General features: G+C 48.8%; 1 protein-coding gene and 2 pseudogenes across 1 annotated transcript; 1 reads left to right on the top strand and 2 right to left on the bottom strand.

Moving 5' to 3' along the window:
• Window positions 1-4,976: 4,976 nt before the first annotated feature.
• Window positions 4,977-7,091, bottom strand: LOC123165054 (uncharacterized; annotated as a pseudogene).
• Window positions 7,092-9,842: 2,751 nt separating this feature from the next.
• LOC123106764 (UDP-glycosyltransferase 73E1-like) lies at window positions 9,843-11,519 on the bottom strand (annotated as a pseudogene).
• Window positions 11,520-13,674: 2,155 nt separating this feature from the next.
• Window positions 13,675-14,898, top strand: LOC123106869 (mitogen-activated protein kinase kinase kinase 18-like). Its single transcript, XM_044528938.1, has one exon. The coding sequence runs from the start codon at window positions 13,675-13,677 to the stop codon at window positions 14,896-14,898; it is 1,224 nt and encodes a 407-aa protein (XP_044384873.1).
• Window positions 14,899-23,614: the final 8,716 nt, after the last annotated feature.

The following is a 23,614-nucleotide window of genomic DNA, read 5'->3' as shown; positions in this document are numbered from 1 at the left end:
TGTAACATCATGACCATGGTATGTTCCGTGAGAACCATAGCATCTATGAACTTGTCCTTGATGAAATCATCATTTTCCCAAGTGCACCCAAAGGTTCTCAAGTTGAGCACAAGGGACTTCAACCTTTGGTAAACCTCTTCCACGGACTCACCCTCATTCTTCACAAAGAGATTGACTTCTTGCTTGAGCAAAGCCAATCGAGATCTTCAAATTGCTTCATCTCCTTCGAGAGCCTCCTCAAGGCAATCCCAAATTTCCTTGGCGGTCTTAAGGAGAGAAATGGAGTAACTATAGTCTTCAGTCACCGCGGTCCGCAACATGTTGTGGGCGGTTGCATTGAGTTGATCATCAACCGCTTCTCTTAGAGTGAGATTCATTGGGTCCTTGGGGTTGAATCCATTGACCACAATCCACCAAAGTTGTGTTGAAGCACTGCGAATATGAGACTCCATATCTAGCTTCTATTTAGCAAACGCATTAGCTTTCAAAGGGGGTGGAGGCCCAATAGGATTAATGCGATGATGTTGCAAGTGTTGTGGTGAGTAAAAGGGTTCCACGACATTGTACTTGGGAACTTGAGTACGAGCCAGAGATGCAGGGGGTTCTCTCGAGTCATCCGCATCATGAATGGCATTTGGATCAAATGAGTTTGATGCGGATGTCAAGGGATTTAAGGGAACATCAATTTCCTCCTTGACCGAGGAACGAACTTCTTTCAACATTGTGGTTTTGAGGTCCACAAACATTGAAAGAATATCGACCACGTAAAGGGGGCACCCGGGTTAACGGGAGCAGCGGGAGCAACGACCGGAGCACCAAGTGCCACCTCCCAATTGCGGGGGGGGGGGGGGGGGTAGGTTTTCACCATCCTCCGCAATGGGTGTGCCACCTCCCACATTCCCTAGGTCGACCATATCCTCTAAGGTTGTAAAACCTTATATTAGAGCATGAGGCTTTGATACCAATTGAAAGGATCGATACGGTCAGACTAGAGGGGGTGAATAGGAAACTACAAATTTTAATCTTTTTGTCAATTTTAAGGTTTAGCGGATAAATAGGGTTCACTAGATATGCAACTATATGAACACAACCTATATGACAAGCAAGCTTAGAGCCAAATATGCTAGGCAACAATCTAATTAGCAAGCCAACAAGCATACAAGGCAAAGTAAAGTGCGGGAAAAGATTAACCACAAGTGAGGCGAGGACGCGGATTTTATCCCGAAGTTCACTCTTCCTTGGGGAAGAGCTACTCTCCATTTAGAGCGGTGCCGGAGCTAAAGCTTGCGGAACGCCATGAGGGCTCACCGTAATCTCTTTCGAGTCACCCCCAACGGATGAGCCTCGAATCACTCGGGGTTGGTCTTGAAGGCGACCACCACACCTTTACAAACTTCTCCGGAGCACACCACAAGCAATGAAGCTTCCGGAGGAACCTCTAACCGCCTAGGATCCCAAGCTCCAAGAGTACCAAGTCAATGGGGAAGAAATGTTCTGGGGAACGCGATTTGGTTTGGTCAAGATGTAGATCAGGTCTTTCTCTCCCAATCCCCAAAGTTTCAACAAGTTTGGGTGGAGGGATTGAGAGTATTGAGCAAAATGGGGTGTAGCAATGGTGGAGCTCAACAAGACATTAGGGTTAGGGATGGAGGAGGAAGAAGGGTCTTTTATAGTGTTCTTGGCCGGGTGGCCGTTTCTGCCCGTTGGACCCCATGCGCAAGGGGTACTCAGGAACAAACGCACCAGTGCACACGGGGTACCCAGGGAGTTATGCAATAGCCCGTGTGCACGGGGGTCAAAAGACCCCGTGCGCATGGGGTACCCAGGAAGTTACGCAGTACCCCGTGCGCACGGGGGTCTCTGTTGCACACTTTCTGAGTACCACACGCTAGCACACTATGGATTTAAGTGGTAGTAATGGGTAGGCTGGTGTTTGTGTTTCGGCAATGGCATCCCCACACAAGGCATATCCACCCTGACCCCTCTTAATAGTGCAGTCTTTCCTACGACTCGAATCGAACCAAAAGAAAAACCTTCGAATCACTGGTAGACCAAGCTTTTGATTTTTTTTGAATTGGGGGGTCGTACACCTCCATCAAGAACAACTTGGAACCAATATCCTGAGATAAACTTTAGCACCCGATATTAGTTCCTCTAACCATATTGTCATCACTCCAAAATATATTTTAAGTGACGCTTGCACTTTCACATGCCCAGAGCTGGTTAGGCGCGGGTACCCCGAGCAGCAAGCCCTAGCGCAGGGCCGAGCGAGGAAGTCGCCAGTGCACTTGGCCATGACCACGACACGAGGAGGGCGGTGGCCACAACCACCCCAAGCTATGATCCCTAAAACGGGCTAGAGAGCCCCGCCCGATACTAGAGTCGTGTAGGAGTTGGCTCCATGGAGGTATGCCCCCAGGCCGACACCTGCCATCTTGGTCGCATGGATATCCGCTCGTGGCGGCCGACATCCATTGGCGCGATAGAAGAGCTCCCCTGGCGGCGACCTAGAGGGTTGGGGGAGAGAGGGAGAGGAGGGCTGCGAAACCGCTCCGCTACTGTCAACCCATGCCGGGCCTTTGCCCCGCGGAGACTGAAAATAAATGTAGCTCTAGTTCCTTCGAAACAGGTAAGCTTTTTGGCACATGAAGAAGGGTTGAATCCTCTTGACTTGGTTCTGCTTCCCCTTTTTTAAGAGCAGCTCGGTTCCAATGGCCTAGATTACTCATGCAATGATATTGAATCTTTTGGTTGTTGACCATCCTGGCCATTGTGTGTCACACAAATCATTATTGTTGGCATCCGAGTATTTAACCAAAAACTACCACGATTCACGGAACCGTGACGAAAAACTACCACTTTACGATTTTGTGCGAAAAACTACCGCTTTTTTCCTAAACCGCGGCAAAAAATTATCAAGTCTGAAAAGAGCCCGATTAGGCTCTTTTAAGCGCGTTTCTGACAGAGTTGGCCCACACATAAGCAGGCTAAAAAAGCAATCGGGTCCCTGTTTTCTTTTTCAAAAAGTAATCCAGTCCTTGTGAGGCCGCCGGCCAGGGGCGCGACCAGGGGCGCGGCGGGGCCAGGCGCGCGGCCAGGGGCGCTCGGCCACGGGCGCGGCCAGGGGCGGCGGCCACGGGCGCGGCCAGGGGCGCGGCGGGGCGGCGCGCGGCCACGGGCGGGCGGCCATGGGCGCGGCCAGGCACCCCAGGGGGCTCGGCTAGGGGCGCGGCGACGGGCGCGCGGCCAGGCACGCCCGGGAAGAGCGGCTCGAGCGGGCGCACGGTGGCGCCATGTGGGTTGCGGAAGACGTCCGGGTGCGCGAGGCAGAGGCCCGGCGGGTGGTTGCCGACGACGGCGCAGGCGAGCACCACGCCCGCGTACACCTCCACGATGCCGCTCCAGAGCACCACCCGCACCACCGAGTCGGTCGGCCACGTGGAGCCGGCACTCGCGCTGAGCTCCACCGACATCGCGTACCCGTCGGGTGCCCGCCGCCGTCCAAGGAAGGACTGGATTGCTTTTTTTTAAGGGACCCGATTGCTTTTTTAACCCACTTATGTGTGGGCCAACTCTGTCAGAAACGCGTTTAAAAGAGCCAAATCGGGCTCTTTTCAGACTTGGTAGTTTTTTGCCACAGTTTAGGAAAAAAGCGGTAGTGCACAAAATCGTAAAGTGGTAGTTTTTCGTCACGGTTCCGTGAATTGTGGTAGTTTTTGGTTAAATACTCTTGGCATCCTGAATAATTCCAAATCTTCCATTTGTACCACGAGTGCCAGTTGAGAGAGTTCTGTTTCTACTAGAAGTGCAATATCGAAATTATTTAGTCTTAGTTCAGCTCAGCTGGTTCAGTAAAACAAGGTCGCACTTGCAACAAATACATCCAGCTTTCATATGAATTAAGCACAATATTAGACGTGCAGTAAATAGTACTAGGTCATAAGCGGTAGTAAGAATCAAACAGCATCACCAGACACAACATGCAAATTTAAAGGCAAATATCATCACCTACATAAGGTACCAAACTAAGACAAAATATCAACATATCACTGACAAGAACTCACAGATGTTGTAGATGCGCTGGTCTTCAGCAAGCTGATCTGTGAAGCTTCATGCCAGTAGGCCCTATTTCTCTCTCTAGTACTTGAGATTTCTTCAGGAAAGGATACTGTAAATTCCAGGAGCATTCAGTCTACATTTTCACGGGAAACAACTTTACTGTGCTTGGAGTTAGAAGCTGCAGCCTCACTTTTACTATCTAGAAATACACAATCTGATCTCCCTGCCGGCATTCCAGACCCTATCCGCTTCGGTGTCCTTTTTATAAATTACTCCATCCGTATCATAACTAGTGTCAAAAAATGTCTTACATTATGAGACGGAGGGAGTAGTTTGTAAACATATTCTTTTTTTTACAATGCAATAAATATTTAAATTGCTTGGTGAGAGAACAGAACACGTCATATGTATTTATCAACAAGATACAGCAATATATTGTGATGAGCAAAAGCGCACAAAATCTTTTAGTTCATGAGTACAGGCATCATCTCCCAGAACTACATACAAAGAAAATAGCTCAGCAGGTTCCACACAATTGGCAAGAGAGAAGCAAACATTTTATTGCCCGAAATCATAATTTACATCAGGTCCACCCTTAATAAGAAAAATAATCACTCGGCCCATAGTGTCGTTTCTTTCTTTGGAAAAGGTGAAAAAAAAACCCGGCCTCTGCATCAATCGATGCATGCAGCCATCTTATTAAAAATAGTGTAATAGAGTCTCGGGGCCACAAGAGGCTCATAATCATAGTGCAAAACGAAAGAAAACATAAAAAAGATGCCACATCCGGCGATACAGAGCAGGCTACGATGCCTATACAGCTAGCCTATTATCAGCTCGTCGTCCAAATCGGCTGAAGATAGCCAGTGCTACCGTCTCCCAACGGTTGCACCCAATAATCAAAGGCCCCCTGGAGTTCACACGAGTGAGTAATGACCACATACAGATCCACGTTGTAGCTCTATAGATAATCTGCAAAAAATTCGTGAAGTTTGTCTCATTAAAAATCAAATCATTTCTAGTATTCCATATTGCCCAAAGTAGTGCTCATATCTCTATTTGAATATGTTTCGTTATATGTATGTTCACTCCATTGGGCCATGTATCAAATAACGTGTTTATGCTCGTTGGGGGGTGGACGTTAAAAGCTATATGTATTGTGCGCTATAATAGTTTTGCAAGTGGACACTCGAGAAATAGGTGTTTAATCGTTTCATTGTGATCACAAAAACAGCATCCGAAGTTACCGATCCAACTTGTTTTTAGCAAGTTATCTTTGGTTAATATGACTCCTTTATGAACGAACCACATGAAAATCTTAATTCGAAACGAAACTCGAATCTTCCATATGTGTAGTGACCTAGACAGTGGCCCGAAATCAATTAGGTTCAGATACATAGATTTTCACTGAAAGGATTCCATTCGGCCCATAGTGTCATAATATACATCTAGATACAGAGTAGTGGACGGACGGGACAGAGTATGCTACTAGCAGCTTCTTCTACATCCAGAAGGCTACGGGAGAAAACAAGGGGGCATGCTTTGACACTATATACGAGTTAGTGATGCGGTTCATGGTCTGCAGCTCCTCATGGCTGTACTTGAGGCCAAACGTGGTGATTCGGAGCATGCAGCCGTCACGGTCGCCAAAAGCATCCTTGTACTCGACTCCCTCGCGTAGCACACTCCACAAGGCAAAACTGGGCGTTGCCCAAATGTGTGAGAGTGGCGTCCATTGGCGCCGCCAGTCGGCGCTTGCTGTCAGGGGGCTTGGAGAAAAACCTTTCCTTGACCGTCTTCCAGTCCGGCTGCGACTGGGTTGTGCTGGTGCGGGAGGCAACTTGGCAGGAGCAGATGGTGCCATCCTTCTGGAGGCCAACCCATGCATCGAGCTGGCTGTCGAAGTAGCCTTGGCCCCTGAAGGGCAAGGGCCAATCCCCATGTGACCTCCACCGCTGGCCCTTGGTGTCGAAGGAGAAGGTGGACATGGCCGACGGGCACGGGCTTGGGCCGTCGTACTTGCTGTGCGCCGTTAGGAAGATGGTGCGTCCATCTGGGTGCAAGGCGTACGAGTCGATGACTTCCTTGGTGAACGGCCACGGCGAGGGCACGCTCTGCCAGCGCCAGTCCATGGTCGGCCTTGGAGCCCACGGATCGTCGTTCTCCGTTGGTGCCAACGACATGGCCTGGAAGAAGTCCTGCTGCGTGTTTTGGACGAAACATGGGAATGCATACAGCGCATCGGTGGTGGCAACACACCTATGGTGACACAGCAGTGGTTCCGGGAGGGGAGGGCCGACGGCCAGCCCGGCCGTCTCCGTAAGACGTGAATTTTTAAAACATCTGCACCCGGGCCCTGCTATCCTAACTGTCCAATATTGTTTTAAGATCTGTGCAACACAACTAACTTTTTATCTGAAATTTTTTTTTGTTTCTCTCGCATAAAACATGTTTTGCAATTCAAACCTTTGCAGCGTGACAAAGCTTTCTATCTAGAATTTAGGATAAATCTTTCAGATTTTTATCCTAGATTTTAGATAGAAAGCTTTGCCACGCTGCAAAGGTTTGAATTTCAAAACATGTTTTATGCGAGAGAAACAAAAAAGATAAATGTGTTTGCACGAATCACGAAGCGCAGAATGGATGGCTAGATAGGAAGGGCCTGGGTGCAGGTGTTCTATTATATATTTTCGCGCCTCTGTGTCGTAAACGAGGCTGGAGGTCTGTCCACGGCGTGGGTTAGTGGTGATGAAGATGTTGCCGCCCATGGCAGCGAAGGTCATGCAACGACGAGGCACGGGTGCGATTAACCGGAGAACGCCAGGCTCCCGGAGGTCAGAGTAGTTAGTGTCCTTGTCAATCTTATGAAGGGTGAAGCCTTTGCTCCAGTCATCGATCAGCAGGTAGAGGTGCTTCTGCTTCTCCAGCTTTTTGCCGGTGCGTTCAGAGTAGCTCGCCTGCCCTTGCCGCCGCTTACGCACCCCTCCGATCATCTGCTCCTCCTCCGGGCTATCAATTCTCCGGTTCATCATCCGCTCTACGGATCTGTCTGTCATATAATCTGCCAAGGCAGTCTAGGTATCAGACTAGAGGACGAAGATTGTGTTGATTGAATTGAATTATATAGGCAGTTATAAAAGGGCTGCCTGCCAGGGGTTCTAACTAAGTTGAAATCGGACTCGATCCTAAACCGATTGCGATCGGGAAAGGGAAAAAGGTCACGTACCTCCTCAGAATCCGAGTCGTAGACGGTCGGATAAAGCTACAAGATCTCTGACCTCGGACCGCCGCCGGGAGTTGAGGCGACGGCGGATACAGATGGAAGGCGGCGACGGGAAATTGAGCTTCGTCAGGACCCGTCTGAACCTGCAACTGTCAAAACCAAAGCGAGACCTCGTCAGTTAGGGTCTGTTTAGTTTCAGTCATCGAACGGAATGCCACGGGTCCGACCAATATTATGTTTCCAAAAATACAAAGATTTTATACTTGGTCATATTGTATAGGGCGATGCTAGGCGCCGGCGCACCGGCCGAACAGTTTCAGCCGGTCCAGCCCTAGCAGTTCGATGCGAGCCCGCGTGGCCACTGGATGCAGCAAAAAAAACGATTCGTCCCGGGCTTCTTCTATCTCGGGTTAGATCTGCAGCTCCTTGTTGCCGCCAGGTCGCCGTCCTTGCCCCCGATTGCCGATCTCCGTCCTTGTTGCCGCCCGGTCGTCGTCCTCGCCCCCGGTCGTCGTCCTCGTCGCCCCCGGTCGCCTTCCTTGCCGCTCCCGGTCGCCGGTCGCCGTCCTCGTCGCCATCGTCGTTCGCCCGGCTCCCCTGATTGAAACTTTTTTGTCATTACCGCTTGAAGCTTTTTCTTCTGGCGGTTGAAGCTTTTTCATTGATGTTTGATGCTTTTTCCCGCGGTGGAAGATTTTTCCTCATGCCACTCTTGAAACTTTTCCTTTAGTTGGATGAAGCTTTTTCACAAACGGTTGAAGCATTTTCTTTCTTGGTGGAAGCTAGACACTTGACTAGTTCCAGCAAAAAACGATGCCGGCTGTAGAAAACGATGCTGGATGTAGCAAAATCTGTTGGTCCAGCAAAAAACAGATGTCGTTGTAGCAAAAAATTGACACGGTTGTAGCTTTTCTCTCAATGGTTGAAGCTTTTCCCCTCTACGGTGGAAGCTTTTCTGTAAATGATTGAAACTTTTTTCGTTTTGAGCAGCGCCTGGGTGAAATCACAGAGAGACGCCATGGCCGTAGTCGAGGAAGATTTGTCAATCTCTGGTTGAAACTTTTTCAACGGCGAGTTGAAGCTTTTTGTCAAACGGTTGTAACTTTTCCTGTGTTTTATTGTCTGGTTGAAGCTTTTTTATCTACTGGATGTAGCTTTTTGTGTCCATGGTTGTAGCACGGGAAAACGCGTTTGCAACTCTCCCAGTACCGCGGTTGCAGCTCCTCCCCATGGCCATGGTTGTAGCACGGGCACCTCGGTCCTCCCGGTGTTTTGAGGAGGAGGAGGAGAAAGGAAGTGAGGGACAAGGAAGAAGGGGTGGAGGTGGGGGGGTGGGGGGGACACGAGCGGGGCTGCAACCATGGTCGGCGGGGACTTCGATCTTCCAAACTACATCCATGGTCAACGGCGAGCTGCTCGCGTGCTGCAACGGGGGAGGCGAGAGATGCATGTGTTGTGGGGCGAGATTCGCGTGAGGTTGAAGAAAGCAGAGAGGATAGCGTTTGGTGGCCCCCGTGTCTACATGTCGCTTGATGGGTGGCTGGGGCGAAGCGCGCATGGAAGCGACCGGCCCAAAGTTCGGCCGGCGCACCACGCCCAATCGTTTCCCTATTGTATATCTATGCATATGAGAGCTAGTCTCGTCACTTTTATATAGGAGATGTTTTGAACTGAATTCATTCTATTCCATCACTCAAACCAAACATTGAAACGTAATCATTCCATTCCATCAAATATCTCAACCAACACACGAACATAACCTACCCATTACAGTGAAATGGAATAGTGACATTTCAACTTCGTTTCCGAACCAAACACACCCGATCGTTTACTGTCATCGTGTTACTTTTCCTTTTCGATCACACTGTCATCATGTTACCGCTGACCACGGCTACTATTTTACTGCTTACCGGATGCTAATGTTTAACTTGTTTTTTTACGGAGTATAAAATGGATTTTTCCTTACTCAAGAAAGAATAAAGCCCTCCGTACAAAGTGTGGGTATATTTGCAGGGCTTGACCACAGCCAAACTGTACTTCTTGCTTCCACGCGACCAAAAGAAGCGCAATGACTAACATTATTTTGGTTCCTACTAATATGGCCAACGCGTTTGGGTACGTCCGCGAACAATAACCGATCACATTTGAAATATGTTCTTTCACAGCCGGCATTTCGTGTTGGTGGATGTGGTGAATCGGATTCTCAAGATCTTGTTTGTAATCTTTTGATCTTATGGGGTGTGTTGTATCACTGGCTCTTTGCAATTTAGTCCTGCAATTTGTTTCAAAAAACGGAAGTACTTCACGGAAGATACATTGCTGAACGACACTGGGAGGATGGCTAATTCAGCCGTTAGTTGTTGTTTCACACTTGTCTATGGATGGTGTGATAGGCATGTCGTGCATGTATCGTCTGATGAATGTCGTCCATGTAGCAGTGCTTTTCAAAAAAAGGGTCCAACTTATATCATACAAATCATGCAATTTATTAGATGCCAATGCAGGACTGCCCTCAACAAGATACCCCCAACAACTGACATATCAGAAGAATTTTGCTAGATGTCAGTCGACTTAGCTTTGGTTATGTCTCAGTCGATGCAACATTAGTAAGTTCTTTGAGATACATGCAAAATTTCTTTTCTGCCTTTTCTTTTTTCTTTCTTAAATATCATGTCACTTGATTGAGATTTCGTTAAGTCTCAATCAATTATGACCTATCTACACTTGTAGTAGACACAACTTCATCCTTCTCATTACTCGCAAGCTTTCTGAGCTGCTGAATCATGCCCACCAGGTCTCTGTCCGAGGACCCGCCTTTTGCCATGGCCTCCCTTGCCTTCGCTGCGAGCTCCATTGCCTTTGCCCGCACTGCCGCCCCGTCGTCCATCAGCTTGGCCACCGTCCTTACGACATCGTCTGCCCAAACCTGCACTGCCGGTGTCTCAGGGTCCAGGAATACGTGGGTCGACGGCACCTTCACACCGACACGGACACCAGCGCCAAGCACGTCGACGACTAGCTTCTCGTTGAGGAACTGGTCGGCAAAGTGAGGCCAGGTCAGAAGCGGCTCGCCATTGGAGAGAGACTCGAGCGTGGAGTTCCAGCCACAGTGCGTCAAGAAGCCGCCCACCGCCGGGTGCGACAGGATGCTCATCTGCGGCGCCCACCCACGGATGACCAGGCCGCGGCCCTCCACCCGCGAGTCGAATCCGGCGTCCAGGTCGTCGCCCTCCTTGGCCACCCAGACGAACGGCCTCTCCGACGCCTCCAGCCCGGCGGCGAGCTCGGCGACCTGCGGCGGTAACAAGCGGGCGATGCTGCCGAAGCTGACGTAGAGTACGGATCGTGGAGGCTTCGCGTCGAGCCAGGAGCTGATCCGGCCAGTGTCCATGGCCGCGCGATCGCCTCTCCTGGCCGTCGTCTCGACGTCGGAGTCTAGGAGGCAGAGTGGCCCGACCGCCCACACCTTTCGGTCGAGCGCCCCCGCGTAGCCCTCGACGAACGCGCCTTCGAAGGCCGCGCACGTGTTGACGACGAAGCCGTCGGCGGTGGCCTCGGCGTCCAGCATCTCGCGCCGTTGCGCCTCCAGCCCTGGCCACTGGAAGAACCCGAGCGACATCGCCTTGTTCACGACCGTGCGCACCGGGAAGTTGGGCACCTCGAACGGCTCGAACTCGCCGGAGGCGCGGTCGCGCACACCGTGCTTGGCCAGGTTATGCGCCGCCAGGAGGAAGAACGCGGACGGACCGTGGAACACGAACCGTGGGATGCCGAGCCGTCGAGCGACGTCCGCCGTCCACGGGTTGCAGGTGTCGGCGACCAGGCAGTCAGGCCGCCGCGGCAGGGCGCGGAGGTACGCGTCGAGCGGGCCCGCGAGCAGCCACATGGCGTCGTAGAAAAGCTTGATATGTGACAGGTCACTGACCATGTCGTGGCTCTCGCAGCCCTCTGGCAGGCCCGCCGCGGCCGACGGGAAGTCGAGCTCGGCGAGTCGACGGCGAGCCCCGCGCGGCGGGCGTGCTCCAGGGCGGCTCCGTTGCGCGCGGCGTTGACGGGCGTCAGGACAACGGTGACGCGCGTGCCGCCGCGCCCGGCGATGAGGCGCGCCAGGTCCACCGTGGGGATCACGTGGCCCTGCGCAAGGAGCGGCACCAGCACGAAGTGTAGCGGCGGCGCCATGTCCATGTCCATTGGGCTGCCGGCTGTGCCACAGCTGCTCAGCCAGACATGCCGTATATGTACCCGTCGCCCGTCCGAGGTTAATGGTGACATGTGGAGAGAGAAGCCAAGAAGCATCTCGAGGTGCAGTGCAGGCCTTGGCAAGAACCACGAGTGGACAAGAACCTCGGCGGCAAACGCGGAGAGCTTTTCGTTGCGACGGCGACGTGCAGCATTGGCGCGCGGATGGAATTGGCCGCCCGCTGGCGGGACAGGAGCTAGCCACGGCTTCGCCGCTTCGGTGCCGGGCTCTGGTGGACACCGGGAAGCACCGAAGTAGCTGGCGTTTGTGCCAGGCGTTCTTCTGTGATAACGCATGCGCGGATAGAAGCTTCTTTGGCCGTTTCATCAAAGCATCTCCAACAGCGGTGTCAAAAGACACGCGGGGTAAAATGTCACTTTAGCGCGCGGGACGTTTTTACATGCTCCAGCGGAGGAGGGAATCTAGCGCGGGGGGAAAGGATGTAGCTCGCGTGCTAGATTTGATGCACCATTTTTGGCGCGCCTATAAATTACGGCGCTTACCACGCGGTCTTCACACTGCCACGCGCGTTCTGCCCGCTCCCTCTGCCGCTTGCTCTGCTGCTCCGCGAGCGCCCTGGTGGCACCTACTACACCGAGATTCGGTCCGGTGACGTCCAGCTTGGCCTCGGCACGTTCGAGATCCGCGCACGAGGCCGCCCGCACATACGACGCGGCGGTGTGGCGCCTTGAGAGGCCTCCGGCGCAGATGAACTTTCACGACGTCTACACGCGCGAGCAGGCGCAGGCCGTCGCCCCTCCGCCTCGTCTTATCACGGACCAGGATCGTGCGGAGCATGGCGGAGTGACACCGGCGCCACCCGGAAGACGTCGCCAACGAGTGCCCCTACTGGGCGGAGAGGACGGCAAGGCACCGCGCGGAGCGGGCGGACAGGCGTCGGCGGAAGGCACTGGCCATATCACAGTGCGATATCATCGAAGCAGGTGGGGAGTCGTTCTTTGAGGATGATGGTTCTCGTTGGGAGGACATTTGACTCGATACCTCGGACAACACTAGCGAGGATGATGATGAGGAGGGCGACTCGGAGTAGGTTGTAGTTGCACCATAGTTTTTATCTAGTTGCACTGTAGTTTTTATTTATGTAGTTGCACTGTAGTTTTTATGTAGTTGCACCGTAGTTTTATCTATCTATGCTATGAATTATGTAAAAATCTATGTACAATTTTATCTATACTATGATGAACTATGTATCGTTTATTTTATCTATATCCAAACCAATATAAAAAGATCCAAATGGACAGATCTAAACCATCTCGGCCGTCAAATCATGTTATCTAGCGGTTCAAATCGCTCCAATGTTGAGCATCAAACACGTTTAACGCTCTAATTATCCATCACTTTCATTGGTTATAAACAGGTTTTGGCTCAACGCTATCCCTTAAATCTGCCATGTAATTAATATCCTATCATTCCTGCGAAAAAATAATTGATATCTTACCAAATATCAACGTCAACAGATATATCTTACATAATATAACATGAAACTAATTTTTTTTTAGGATAACATGAAACTAATATTTTACCTAATATAAACATGTATTGCACATACATTATTACTATTATCTAAAAAATATCTATGCAATCTAGTCCAGAGTGTTCGTGCGAGAGCGTGCGCGCTGCATTTTAGCGCGCCTGCTGGAGTTACGTGCGTGCTAAATTTATCGCGACCGCTAGAGTCAGCGCTCCCCGCCACGCCAAAGCAGGCGATCGACGCGCTGCAAACTTATTTTTAACGCGTCACGTGTTGGGCAGCTGTTGAAGATGCTCTCAGGATGCAAAGTGACCGGCAACGCTCGCTAGTCGGTACTATTCCGCTGTTGTTCATTATCCCGTCGTCCATTGAAAGGAGGAATAATGTGGTCGACATCTTGTGTCCTCGTTGTTTCTCCCTTCTACTTTCACCGTATATAGACTCAACAGGTGGATGACTAACCAAAACTCTAACAGTTCTGCACATTTGGCACGTTTGATTCCTATTAAACTCGAAAATAAAACACGCCTTCCATTTAGCCGCTAGTTTTCCCTGCCTGCACAACATGCATATATGGAAGGAAAAAACTGGCTAAAACATGTGTTCCCTTCCTAAATAAGCTCCACGTTGCTAACTTCCCAACCGGCCATACTGGGCCACATGTCAATGAGCTATCGCCACGCGCTACCTACTCTGGCCCCTTTGACACTGCATGCAGATTGCCTGCCTGCCAGCATGCCAGCCTCCCGCTATGAATACCTTCCGCACCAGACCCATCGACGTACCACTGGGTGGCATTCCCGACACACAAACATGAACCACACCGCCGACGCCGGGAGAAAGCTAGCAATGGCTGCACCGATCAACGGGAGCAGCGGCTGGACGCTGCTCCGCCCGCTCTGCCAGGGCGCGTCTGGTGCTGCTGTATCTCTCGCGGAAGACGCGGCCTCCGGGGAGCTCTTCGTCGTGAAGTCGGCGGCTGCCGGGGATGCCGCGCAGCTGCGCCGCGAATGGGGCATCATGTCCGGCCTATCCTCCCCGCACGTCGTCAAGTGCCTAGGGTTCCGCTCGATCGGGGCGCTGGATCACCTGCTGCTGGAGTTCGCGCCCGGCGGATCACTCGCCGACGTGGCGGCGGCGGCAAGGAACGGTGGAGGTTGTCACCAGCGGCGCGGGCTCGAGGAAGAAGCCGTAAGGGCTTACGCGGCGGACGTGCTAAGGGGGCTGGATTACCTCCACGAGAGGCTCATGGTGCACGGGGACGTCAAGGGAAGGAACGTGGTGGTCGGCGCCGACGGGCGGGCCAAGCTCGCCGACTTTGGCTGCGCGAGGGCGGCGGGTCATACAAAGCAGCCGTTCGGCGGCACGCCGACGTTCATGGCGCCCGAGGTGGCGCGCGGGGAGGAGCAGGGTCCCCCGGCGGACGTGTGGGCGCTGGGGTGCACCGTCCTCGAGATGGCCACGGGCGGTCGCGTCCCGTGGGGTGACGCCGATGATAACGTGCTCGCCGTGCTGCACCGAATCGGGTTCACCGACGCCGTACCAGAGGTGCCACAGTGGCTCTCGCCGGAGGCTAAGGACTTCCTGGGCCGGTGCTTGCGGAGGCGCGCCTCTGACCGTGACACGGCGGCGCAGCTCCTAGAGCACCCATTCGTGGCACTGGCAACGCCAATCAAGAAAGAGGAGGAGGCGGTGAAGAAGCGGACGTGGGAGTCTCCCACGAGCACGCTGGACGCCGCACTTTGGGAGTCAGACTTTGAGCCCGACGACGACGACATGTCGTCGAATAGCCCGGTCGGCAGGATCAGGGAATTGGCATGCACCGGCCTGCCGTTGCCCGACTGGGACCCCGACCAAGGCTGGATCGAAGTCTGCAGCTGTTAAGTGATGGATTTTAGCGTGTTCAGTCAAATAAGGACTCGGACCGAGGCTGGATTGGCGATCGTCGCGAAATGTCGGCCGATGATGTCGTTAGGCAGTCCTCAAGATTTTGTAGTACACAGCAGCAGCAGCCGAGCTCTTCAGTGATAGTACAAGGCAGGGTGTGTGAAGCGTAGGGTCAGTAGCTATAGGAGTTGTGCGTAGTGATATCAGAACGCATGCATTCTCCTAGAGCTGTTCAATGGCGCCCCCGGCTTTGATATATTGTGAAGAATATTTTTTAGAAGGCTTAGATTTGAGACAAAAATAGTTGTTGTTCCCCTCAGATTTTCTCCTGAATCTTTTGCCTACCTACGCCACCAAGTTGCAGCCGAGATAAACTACTTATATTTGCAAGGAATTTTAGATCCCCTGTTCCACCTCAAGTCGATCGGTCCCAGCGAAATGGATTCATCGGACGATTTTCATATTGCTATGAATGAACTTCACAATCAGGGGAACAAAGAAAATGCGAGCTTCGAGAAGCGTAATTGAACAATGGACACATCATTCTTATTTGTGCAAGAAGTAAAGTACTCCTTCTGTAAACTAATATAAGAGCGTTTAGATTATTAAGGAGGGAGTATTTCTTGAAGCCAATGGGCCGTGGACCAAACTATGCATGCTTCCATATTGTAGCAGTTCCAACAATTGGCTTGGCTACTAGAATTGTAGCACAGCCTTGCCCATTGCCCGGTTTTGAAGCTGTCACGACCTATTGCATCATTTTGTGGGTCGCCTTGAAAGGCATGTTCATGAAGGGCTACACAGACGTGCTCGGCTCGACCGAAAGGTGTGAGAGGCCATCGCCCGGCCATGGACGCAGGCTGGATCATCTCTTGGCTCAATGTGAGGCCTCCATGATATGTGCTCGCCTATTTGTTACCGTGGCAGATCATTGAGCTCACCATAGGCCTGGAGGCTCCGACCGGCCGTTCATCTGGGTGACCAAGGAGGGGAGAAACCTTGACATTGCGTTCGACACGTGGGTGAGAGTCTCTCTCTAGCGGCTTGCCGATTTTGACATGGCCACAATTTTCTCGCCAGTTTAGATGCATGCTGAATAGTGGCCTTGGAGTGGAGTAATAGCTATAGATGCAATCGGATAACGGTCTATAGATTTACGCATGTGACACTCTTATGCTAATTATGTCATTAATATTCATACTCATATATAATGCAATTTAACCACTACTGTAATTTGCTCACCACACCGTTGCTTATTGTTGAGGCATATCTCTCTCGATGTGGTTTTGGTGATTGATGACAACGTGTTTGCGGACTAATCGTGTGCTTTGAATATTTCAGGGATTCATCCTTGGCACGAGACGATTTCTTCCCCTCGAAGTGTCATTCAAGACGGTGTAGCTCTTTCGTTTCTCTTTCGGTGGACTAGTTGCGTAGAGGGCACCGTACTATCAAGAGGAGATCTGCTGGGGTATTGCTTGGGTGGAATCAACACGTACACATCCGCTTCTCACCCTCAGAGCTCTTCCGCTTCGATGGAGAGATCTTTTCTCTCTTGTGTCTTGTCTGGGTCCCAGTGGTAGTACCGTGCAACCCAGCGGTAGTACCGCTGAGGGGTCACAAGCGGCAGTACCGCTCCGCAGCGGTACTACCGCCGGTGACTCCGCAGCAGTACTACCGCTAGCCTGCCTGGTCCTATCGCCTCGACTTCAGCTTCGACGAAGAGATCTTCTCTCTCTTGTCTGGGTCCTAGCGGTAGTACCGCGCTACCCAGCGGTAGTACCGCTGAGGAGTCACAAGCGGCAGTACCGCTCCGCAGCGGTAGTGATGAGGACATCAATACCATTGTTACACCCACAGCCCCTGCTGCTATACACACTGGACCGATTACTAGAGCTCACGTACGCCAATTGAATTATCAGGTACTTTCGTTTCTTGGTAACGATTCTAATGTTCATGAGAATATGATGCTGCCTAAATTGGATACATTTGTTTTGCTTACAAATTAAGGGCCTAGCTTGGACAAGAAAGATGAACCTTGGAGCAAGTTCAAGCATGGAGATGATGGCACGCGCAAGGAGAACAAGAACGGAGTTACAAGTGATGATTCCAGGACTCTGAAGCCACCATAATGAGTGCATGAAGCATGGGACAAAATATACAAGATGCCACTTCATAAATTTCGTCCCGAGGCTATTTTAGGTGCTGCGTCACCTTATTATTGGGCCAGGCCCATGTATTTTCGAAGTACTTAAGTATAGGCTGTTTTTAGAGTCCGTATATGTGGGGAAACAAGAGTTACGGTTGGTTTCGGACCCCTCCACCAAGGGCCACGAAATTCCCCCTCTCTCCTCCATATATACAGCCCTTAGGGCATCGTTTAGGCTTTGGGTTTTGTTTAGATTAAAAGTTCACCATAGCTGCAACTTTGCGTACTTCATTTGTGTCCAACGACCAGACCATGATGTCACAGAACCCCACCTTGATCAATAAAGCTTTCATCTTATATTCGCAATATCCAGATTGCAATCTTAGTTCTTGCTTGTTCTTCGTTTGCTTGCAGGAAACAGACCCTCATGGTCAGGTTGATCGTGCTCCGGCGTGGTCAATAACCCTCGGAAGTTGGTTTAGCGATTGCTAAGGCGCGACGTCTCGCATGTTCGTAGTCGGATCGTCAAGGTCGACTCCCATAGAAAACGATAGCCACCATCTCACCGGAACATCGGGACACCTTTGCCTCTATCAAGTGGTATCAGGTTTTCAGGTTGCTCGGTGAGATTTTACAGTTTTTCGTAGATTAGTTCGAGTCTGTTCTTCATACCTACAGTCCACTAAAAAGCCAAAAAAATTAGGGTTAGTTCATCCTATCCGAACCAATCTGAGCCTTTGCATAATCTTTTCTGTATTTGCTTTGTTGAATTTGCGGTTGCATCGTCGTGTCAAGTTGCTGGTCTTAGCGTCTAGTCCTTTAGAGTTCTGTTCACAGGTTGTCACGCCGCCGTCGCACCATCGTCATCATCATTACCATATACCACCACCCCACCATATACATCGCCGCTGCCATATACAACCACCAATCCGAGTCCACATATACCATCTCCATATACCACCACCAATCCGAGTCCAGATATACCATCGCCATATACTACCACCAATCCGAGTCCAGATATACCACCACAGTCCGAGTTCCACCAGATTCATCTCCGCTACCAGTCCTAGTCCGTGTCCAGTATTTGTTGCTTTGTTTTCGAGTTCTAGATCACGCCATACTCCGAGTCGTGAGAGAGTAGGACTCCTGAGATTCCGTGCTGCCCGCAGAAGAAAAATAGTTCCAAACTCAAAAATAAAAACTAAGTCTGGAAAATTCTGGCTAGGCAGTTTTTAGACCATTTGTAGACTTTTTCGAAAAAAAATTGTTGCGGAGCAAAAAAAAGAGGAAAAAAAGTGCAAAAAAAAGTGAAAAAAAGAGAAAAAAAATTCAGAGTGTGCTCCTCCATTGTTTACGTGCAGCGTCGTGATTTTGTTAGTGTTCTAGCCTCGCGTCTCTAGCACGGTCTAGCCTAGGACCAGTACAGTACCGTCGTTGAGCGTTTATTCAACTTTGCATCTCTGAATTGATTATTGCTGACCCTTTTTGCTACCATATTATAAGCCTTCTCAGCTCCACATACATCTACGTCGTGTGTTTGACTCTCCCTGGTAATCGCTCTATCCAAGCTTTGAGAGTTTTGACTACGACGGTTGCCGATCACCGCCTGCTGCTGGGTAAGAATTGGTAAGAATTTGAGATTGGCCTGACGGATTTGTGACACCACCACCACCTCTTGTTAGTATTCTGTAGGATCATATTCTTTTGTGTTTCTATTATTGCTAACCATGGCAGGATCACAAACCGACGAGACTGACTGGGAGAACATGACGAATAAGGAGTTGCATGATAAATTTCAGCAAATGATGAGTAGACAGGTGCAAGATGTGCTAAACAGATTTGAAGAGGCCATGGAGAAGATAGATGACATGGAGAAGACGTTCGAAATAAAGCTCGATAACAGGTTTAATGAATTGCTCGCGCGTCTTCCACACCACCACCGGCTGCACCTAACGCACCTCTACAACAACAACAACGACTACCTACACATCGTGAAACAGCCCTCCGCCGAGCGAGCCTTCTCCCTCTTGCACCTGGCCAAACTGTTGGTGCTGCTGTTGATACTTCTGTGGCTCCTGCTGCTGATGCGGAGGAGGATGATTTTGCCGGCGATTACGAGGATGAGGTTGATCAAAATCAGAACTACGTGCCACCACCAGCATAGCAACCACCAGGTCGTCCACATGCAAATAATGGCAATGGTAGGGCTCACCCTCAGGTACGAGATCATGACCATCTCCCTAAACTAAAATTGAATATTCCACCATTTGAGGGTAGATATGTACCTGATATATATCTTACTTGGGAGTTAGAAACTGAACAACGATTTACATGTTTACAATATCCCGAGGAGAGACGTGTTCCTGCTGCTGTTTGTGCATTCACTAGTTTTGCATGTGTTTGGTGGTCTGAGCATTGTAGATTATATCTTATTCCTGCTACTTGGGCTGCTTTGAAAACTGCTATGCGTACTCGTTGGGTTCCACCATATTATCAACATGAATTACTTCAAAAATTGCAGCGTTTAAGACAAGGAAAAATTCTGTAGAAGAATATTATCAGGAATTACAAACTGGCATGATTAGATGTGGTATTGTTGAGGAGAATGAAGCTATGCTTGCACGTTTTATGGGTGGATTAAATAGAAAGATTCAGACCATCCTAGAGTATAAGGAGTATAATAATATCACTCGTTTATTCCATCTTGCTTGTAAAGCTGAACGTGAAGTGCAAGATCGACAGGCATTGGCGCGAACTAACTTTTCTGCAGGTCGATCTTCATCATGGACACCACGTGCATCCTCTACTTCCACTCCACCAGCACCTCCATCAGGTGCCATCTCCAGCCGTGATACAAGAAAGCAGGCACAACCACCACTATCTGCCAAGAGCACACCTGCTAGACCTGCGTAGAGCTCTTCTTCTTCCATGGCATCAACAGGGCACACAAGTGATATTATTTGTCGTTGTTGTAAGGGAAGAGGACATTTTGCGAGAGAATGTCAATCTCAGCGTGTGATGATTGCTACTGAGGATGGTGGGTATGAGACTTTGGCTCTTATTACACGTGAAGAAGACAGTGGAGATGATTCTGATCATGAGACGCAATACATGGCTGTTGAAGATGCTGACATGTATGAATGTTTAGTTGCTCAACGTGTTTTGAGTGTGCAGGTTACACAAGCTAAGCAAAATCAGAGGCATAATTTGTTCCATACAAAGGGAGTTGTGAAGGAACGTTTTGTTCGCGTCATCATAGATGGAGGGAGCTGCAATAACTTGGCTAGCATGGAGATGGTGGAGAAGCTATCTCTCACCACAAGACCACATCCACATCCTTACTACATCCAATGGTTCAACAACAGCGGCAAGGTTAAGGTAACACGTACTGTTCGTGTGCATTTTAGTATCTCTACATATGCTGATTATGTTGATTGTGATGTGGTACCTATGCAAGCATGTTCCTTATTACTTGGTAGACCATGGCAATTTGATAAAAATTCTGTTCACCATGGTAGAAACAATCAGTATACTCTTGTTCATAAGGATAAAAATATTACTTTGCTTCCTATGACTCCTGATTCCATTTTGAAAGATGATATTAATAGAGCTAATAAAGCAAAGCAGGAGAAAAATAAGAGTGAAAATCAGATTGTGGCAAAAGAATTTGAGCAACAAGTGCAGCCTAATAATAATAAACAATCTAGTGTTGCTTCTGAAATTAAATTGAAAAATGCATGTTTACTTGCCACCAAATCTGATATTGATGATCTAGATTTTAGCAAATCTGTTTGCTATGCTTTTGTGTGCAAAGAGGCATTATTTTCATTCGAGGACGTGCCTTCCTCTTTGCCTCCTGCTGTCACTAACATTTTGCAGGAGTTCGCTGACATCTTTCCACAAGACGTGCCACCGGGATTACCACCTATTCGAGGGATTGAGCATCAAATTGACTTAATTCCCGGTGCATCATTACCCAACCGTGCACCATACCGTACCAATTCAGAGGAGACGAAGGAGATTATGCGTCAAGTACAAGAACTGCTCGACAAAGGTTATATACGCGAATCCTTTAGTCCTTGTGATGTTCCTATCATTTTAGTGCCGAAAAAGGATCGTACGTCGCGTATGTGCGTTGATTGTAGAGGCATTAATAATATTACTATTCGTTATCGTCATCCTATTCCTAGGCTAGATGATATGCTTGATGAATTGAGTGGCTCTACAATATTCTCCAAAGTTGATTTGCGTAGTGGATACCATCAAAATCGTATGAAATTGGGAGATGAATGGAAAACAGAATTTAAAACTAAGTTTGGATTATATGAGTGGTTAGTCATGCCTTTTGGGTTAACTAATGCACCTAGTACTTTCATGAGGTTAATAACGAAGTTTTACGTGCTTTCATTGGACGATTTGTGGCAGTTTACTTTGATGACATATTGATTTATAGCAAATCTTTGGAGGAACATTTGGAACATTTACGTGCTGTTTTTATTGCTCTACGTGATGCACGTTTGTTTGGTAACCTTGGAAAGTGCACCTTTTGCACCGACCGAGTATCTTTTCTTGGCTATGTTGTTACTCCATAGGGAATTAAAGTTGATAAAGCCAAGATTGAAGCTATTGAGAGTTGGCCGCAGCCCAAAACGGTCACACAGGTGAGGAGTTTCCTTGGCCTCGCTGGTTTCTATAGGCGTTTTGTGAGAGATTTCAGCACCATTGCTGCACCTCTCAACGAGCTTACAAAGAAGGATGTGCCTTTTGTTTGGGGTACCGCACAGGAAGAAGCCTTCACGGTATTGAAAGATAAGTTGACACATGCTCCTTTACTCCAACTTCCTAATTTCAATAAGACTTTTGAGCTTGAATGTGATGCTAGTGGAATTGGATTAGGAGGTGTGTTATTACAAGATGGAAAACCTATTGCATACTTTTCTGAAAAATTGAGTGGGCCTAGTCTGAACTATTCTACTTATGATAAAGAATTATATGCTCTTGTTCGGACCTTAGAAACATGGCAACATTATTTATGGCCCAAGGAATTTGTTATACATTCTGATCATGAATCTTTGAAACACATTAAAAGTCAAGCAAAACTGAACCGTAGACATGCTAAATGGGTTGAATTCATTGAGACTTTCCCTTATGTCATTAAACACAAGAAGGGTAAAGAAAATGTTATTGATGATGCCTTGTCTCGTCGTTATACTATGCTTTCACAACTTGACTTTAAAATATTTGGTTTGGAGACCATCAAAGATCAATATGTTCATGATGCTGAATTTAAAGATGTATTGCAGAATTGTAAGGAAGGGAGAACTTGGAACAAGTTCATTCTTAACGATGGATTTGTGTTTTGTGCTAACAAGCTATGCATTCCAGCTAGCTCCGTTCGTCTTTTGTTGTTGCAGGAGGCGCATGGAGGAGGATTAATGGGACACTTTGGCGTCAAGAAGACGGAGGATATACTTGCTACACATTTCTTTTGGCCAAAGATGAGACGGGATGTTGAGCGTTTTGTTGCTCGCTGCACTACATGTCAAAGAGCTAAGTCACGACTCAATCCTCATGGTTTATATATGCCTTTGCCTGTACCTAGTGTTCCATGGGAGGATATATCTATGGACTTTGTTTTAGGTTTACCTCAAACAAACAAGGGGAGGGATAGCATATTTGTTGTCGTGGATAGGTTCTCGAAAATGGCACACTTTATACCATGTCATAAAAGCGATGATGCTGTTAATGTTGCTGATTTGTTCTTTCGTGAAATTATTCGCTTACATGGTGTGCCAAATACTATTGTTTCAGATCGTGATACTAAATTTCTTAGCCACTTTTGGAGATGTTTATGGGCTAAGTTGGGGACTAAGCTACTTTTTAGTACTACTTGTCACCCCCAAACTGATGGACAAACTGAAGTAGTCAATAGAACATTGTCTACTATGCTTAGGGCTGTTTTGAAGAATAACAAGAAAATGCGGGAAGAATGCTTGCCTCATATTGAATTTGCTTATAATCGTTCATTGCATTCTACTACTAAGATGTGCCCTTTTGAAATTGTGTATGGTTTCCTACCTCGTGCACCTATTGATTTGATGCCTCTTCCATCTTCGGAGAAGGTTAATTTTGATGCTAAAGAACGTGCTGAATTTATTTTAAAAATGCATGAGTTAACTAAGGAAAACATTGAGCGTATGAATGCTAAATATAAACTTGCTGGAGATAAGGGTAGAAAACATGTTGTGTTTGCACCTAGAGATCTTGTTTGGTTACATTTGCGTAAGGATAGATTTCCTAATTTGCGCAAATCAAAGCTAATGCCACGTGTTGATGGTCATTTTAAGGTGTTAGAGAAAATAAATGATAATGCATATAAACTTGAGCTGCCTGCAGATTTTGGGGTTAGTCCCACTTTTAACATTGCAGATTTGAAGCCTTATTTGGGTGAGGACGATGAACTTTCATCGAGGACGACTTCATTTCAAGAAGGGGAGGATGATGAGGAAATCAATACCATTATTACACCCACAGCCCCTGCTGCTATACACACTGGACCGATTA

The sequence above is a fragment of the Triticum aestivum genome, chromosome 1A, assembly GCF_018294505.1.
Source record: "Triticum aestivum cultivar Chinese Spring chromosome 1A, IWGSC CS RefSeq v2.1, whole genome shotgun sequence".
Classification (NCBI taxonomy): Eukaryota; Viridiplantae; Streptophyta; class Magnoliopsida; order Poales; family Poaceae; genus Triticum; species Triticum aestivum.
Note: the sequence above shows the minus strand (reverse complement) of the source record. Positions and strands in the feature narration are given on the sequence as shown.

What these genes read in the sequence shown, in the direction of transcription:
- LOC123106869 (XM_044528938.1), top strand. Translation starts at nt 13,675, where the DNA reads ATGTCAATGAGCTATCGCCACGCGCTACCTACTCTGGCCCCTTTGACA.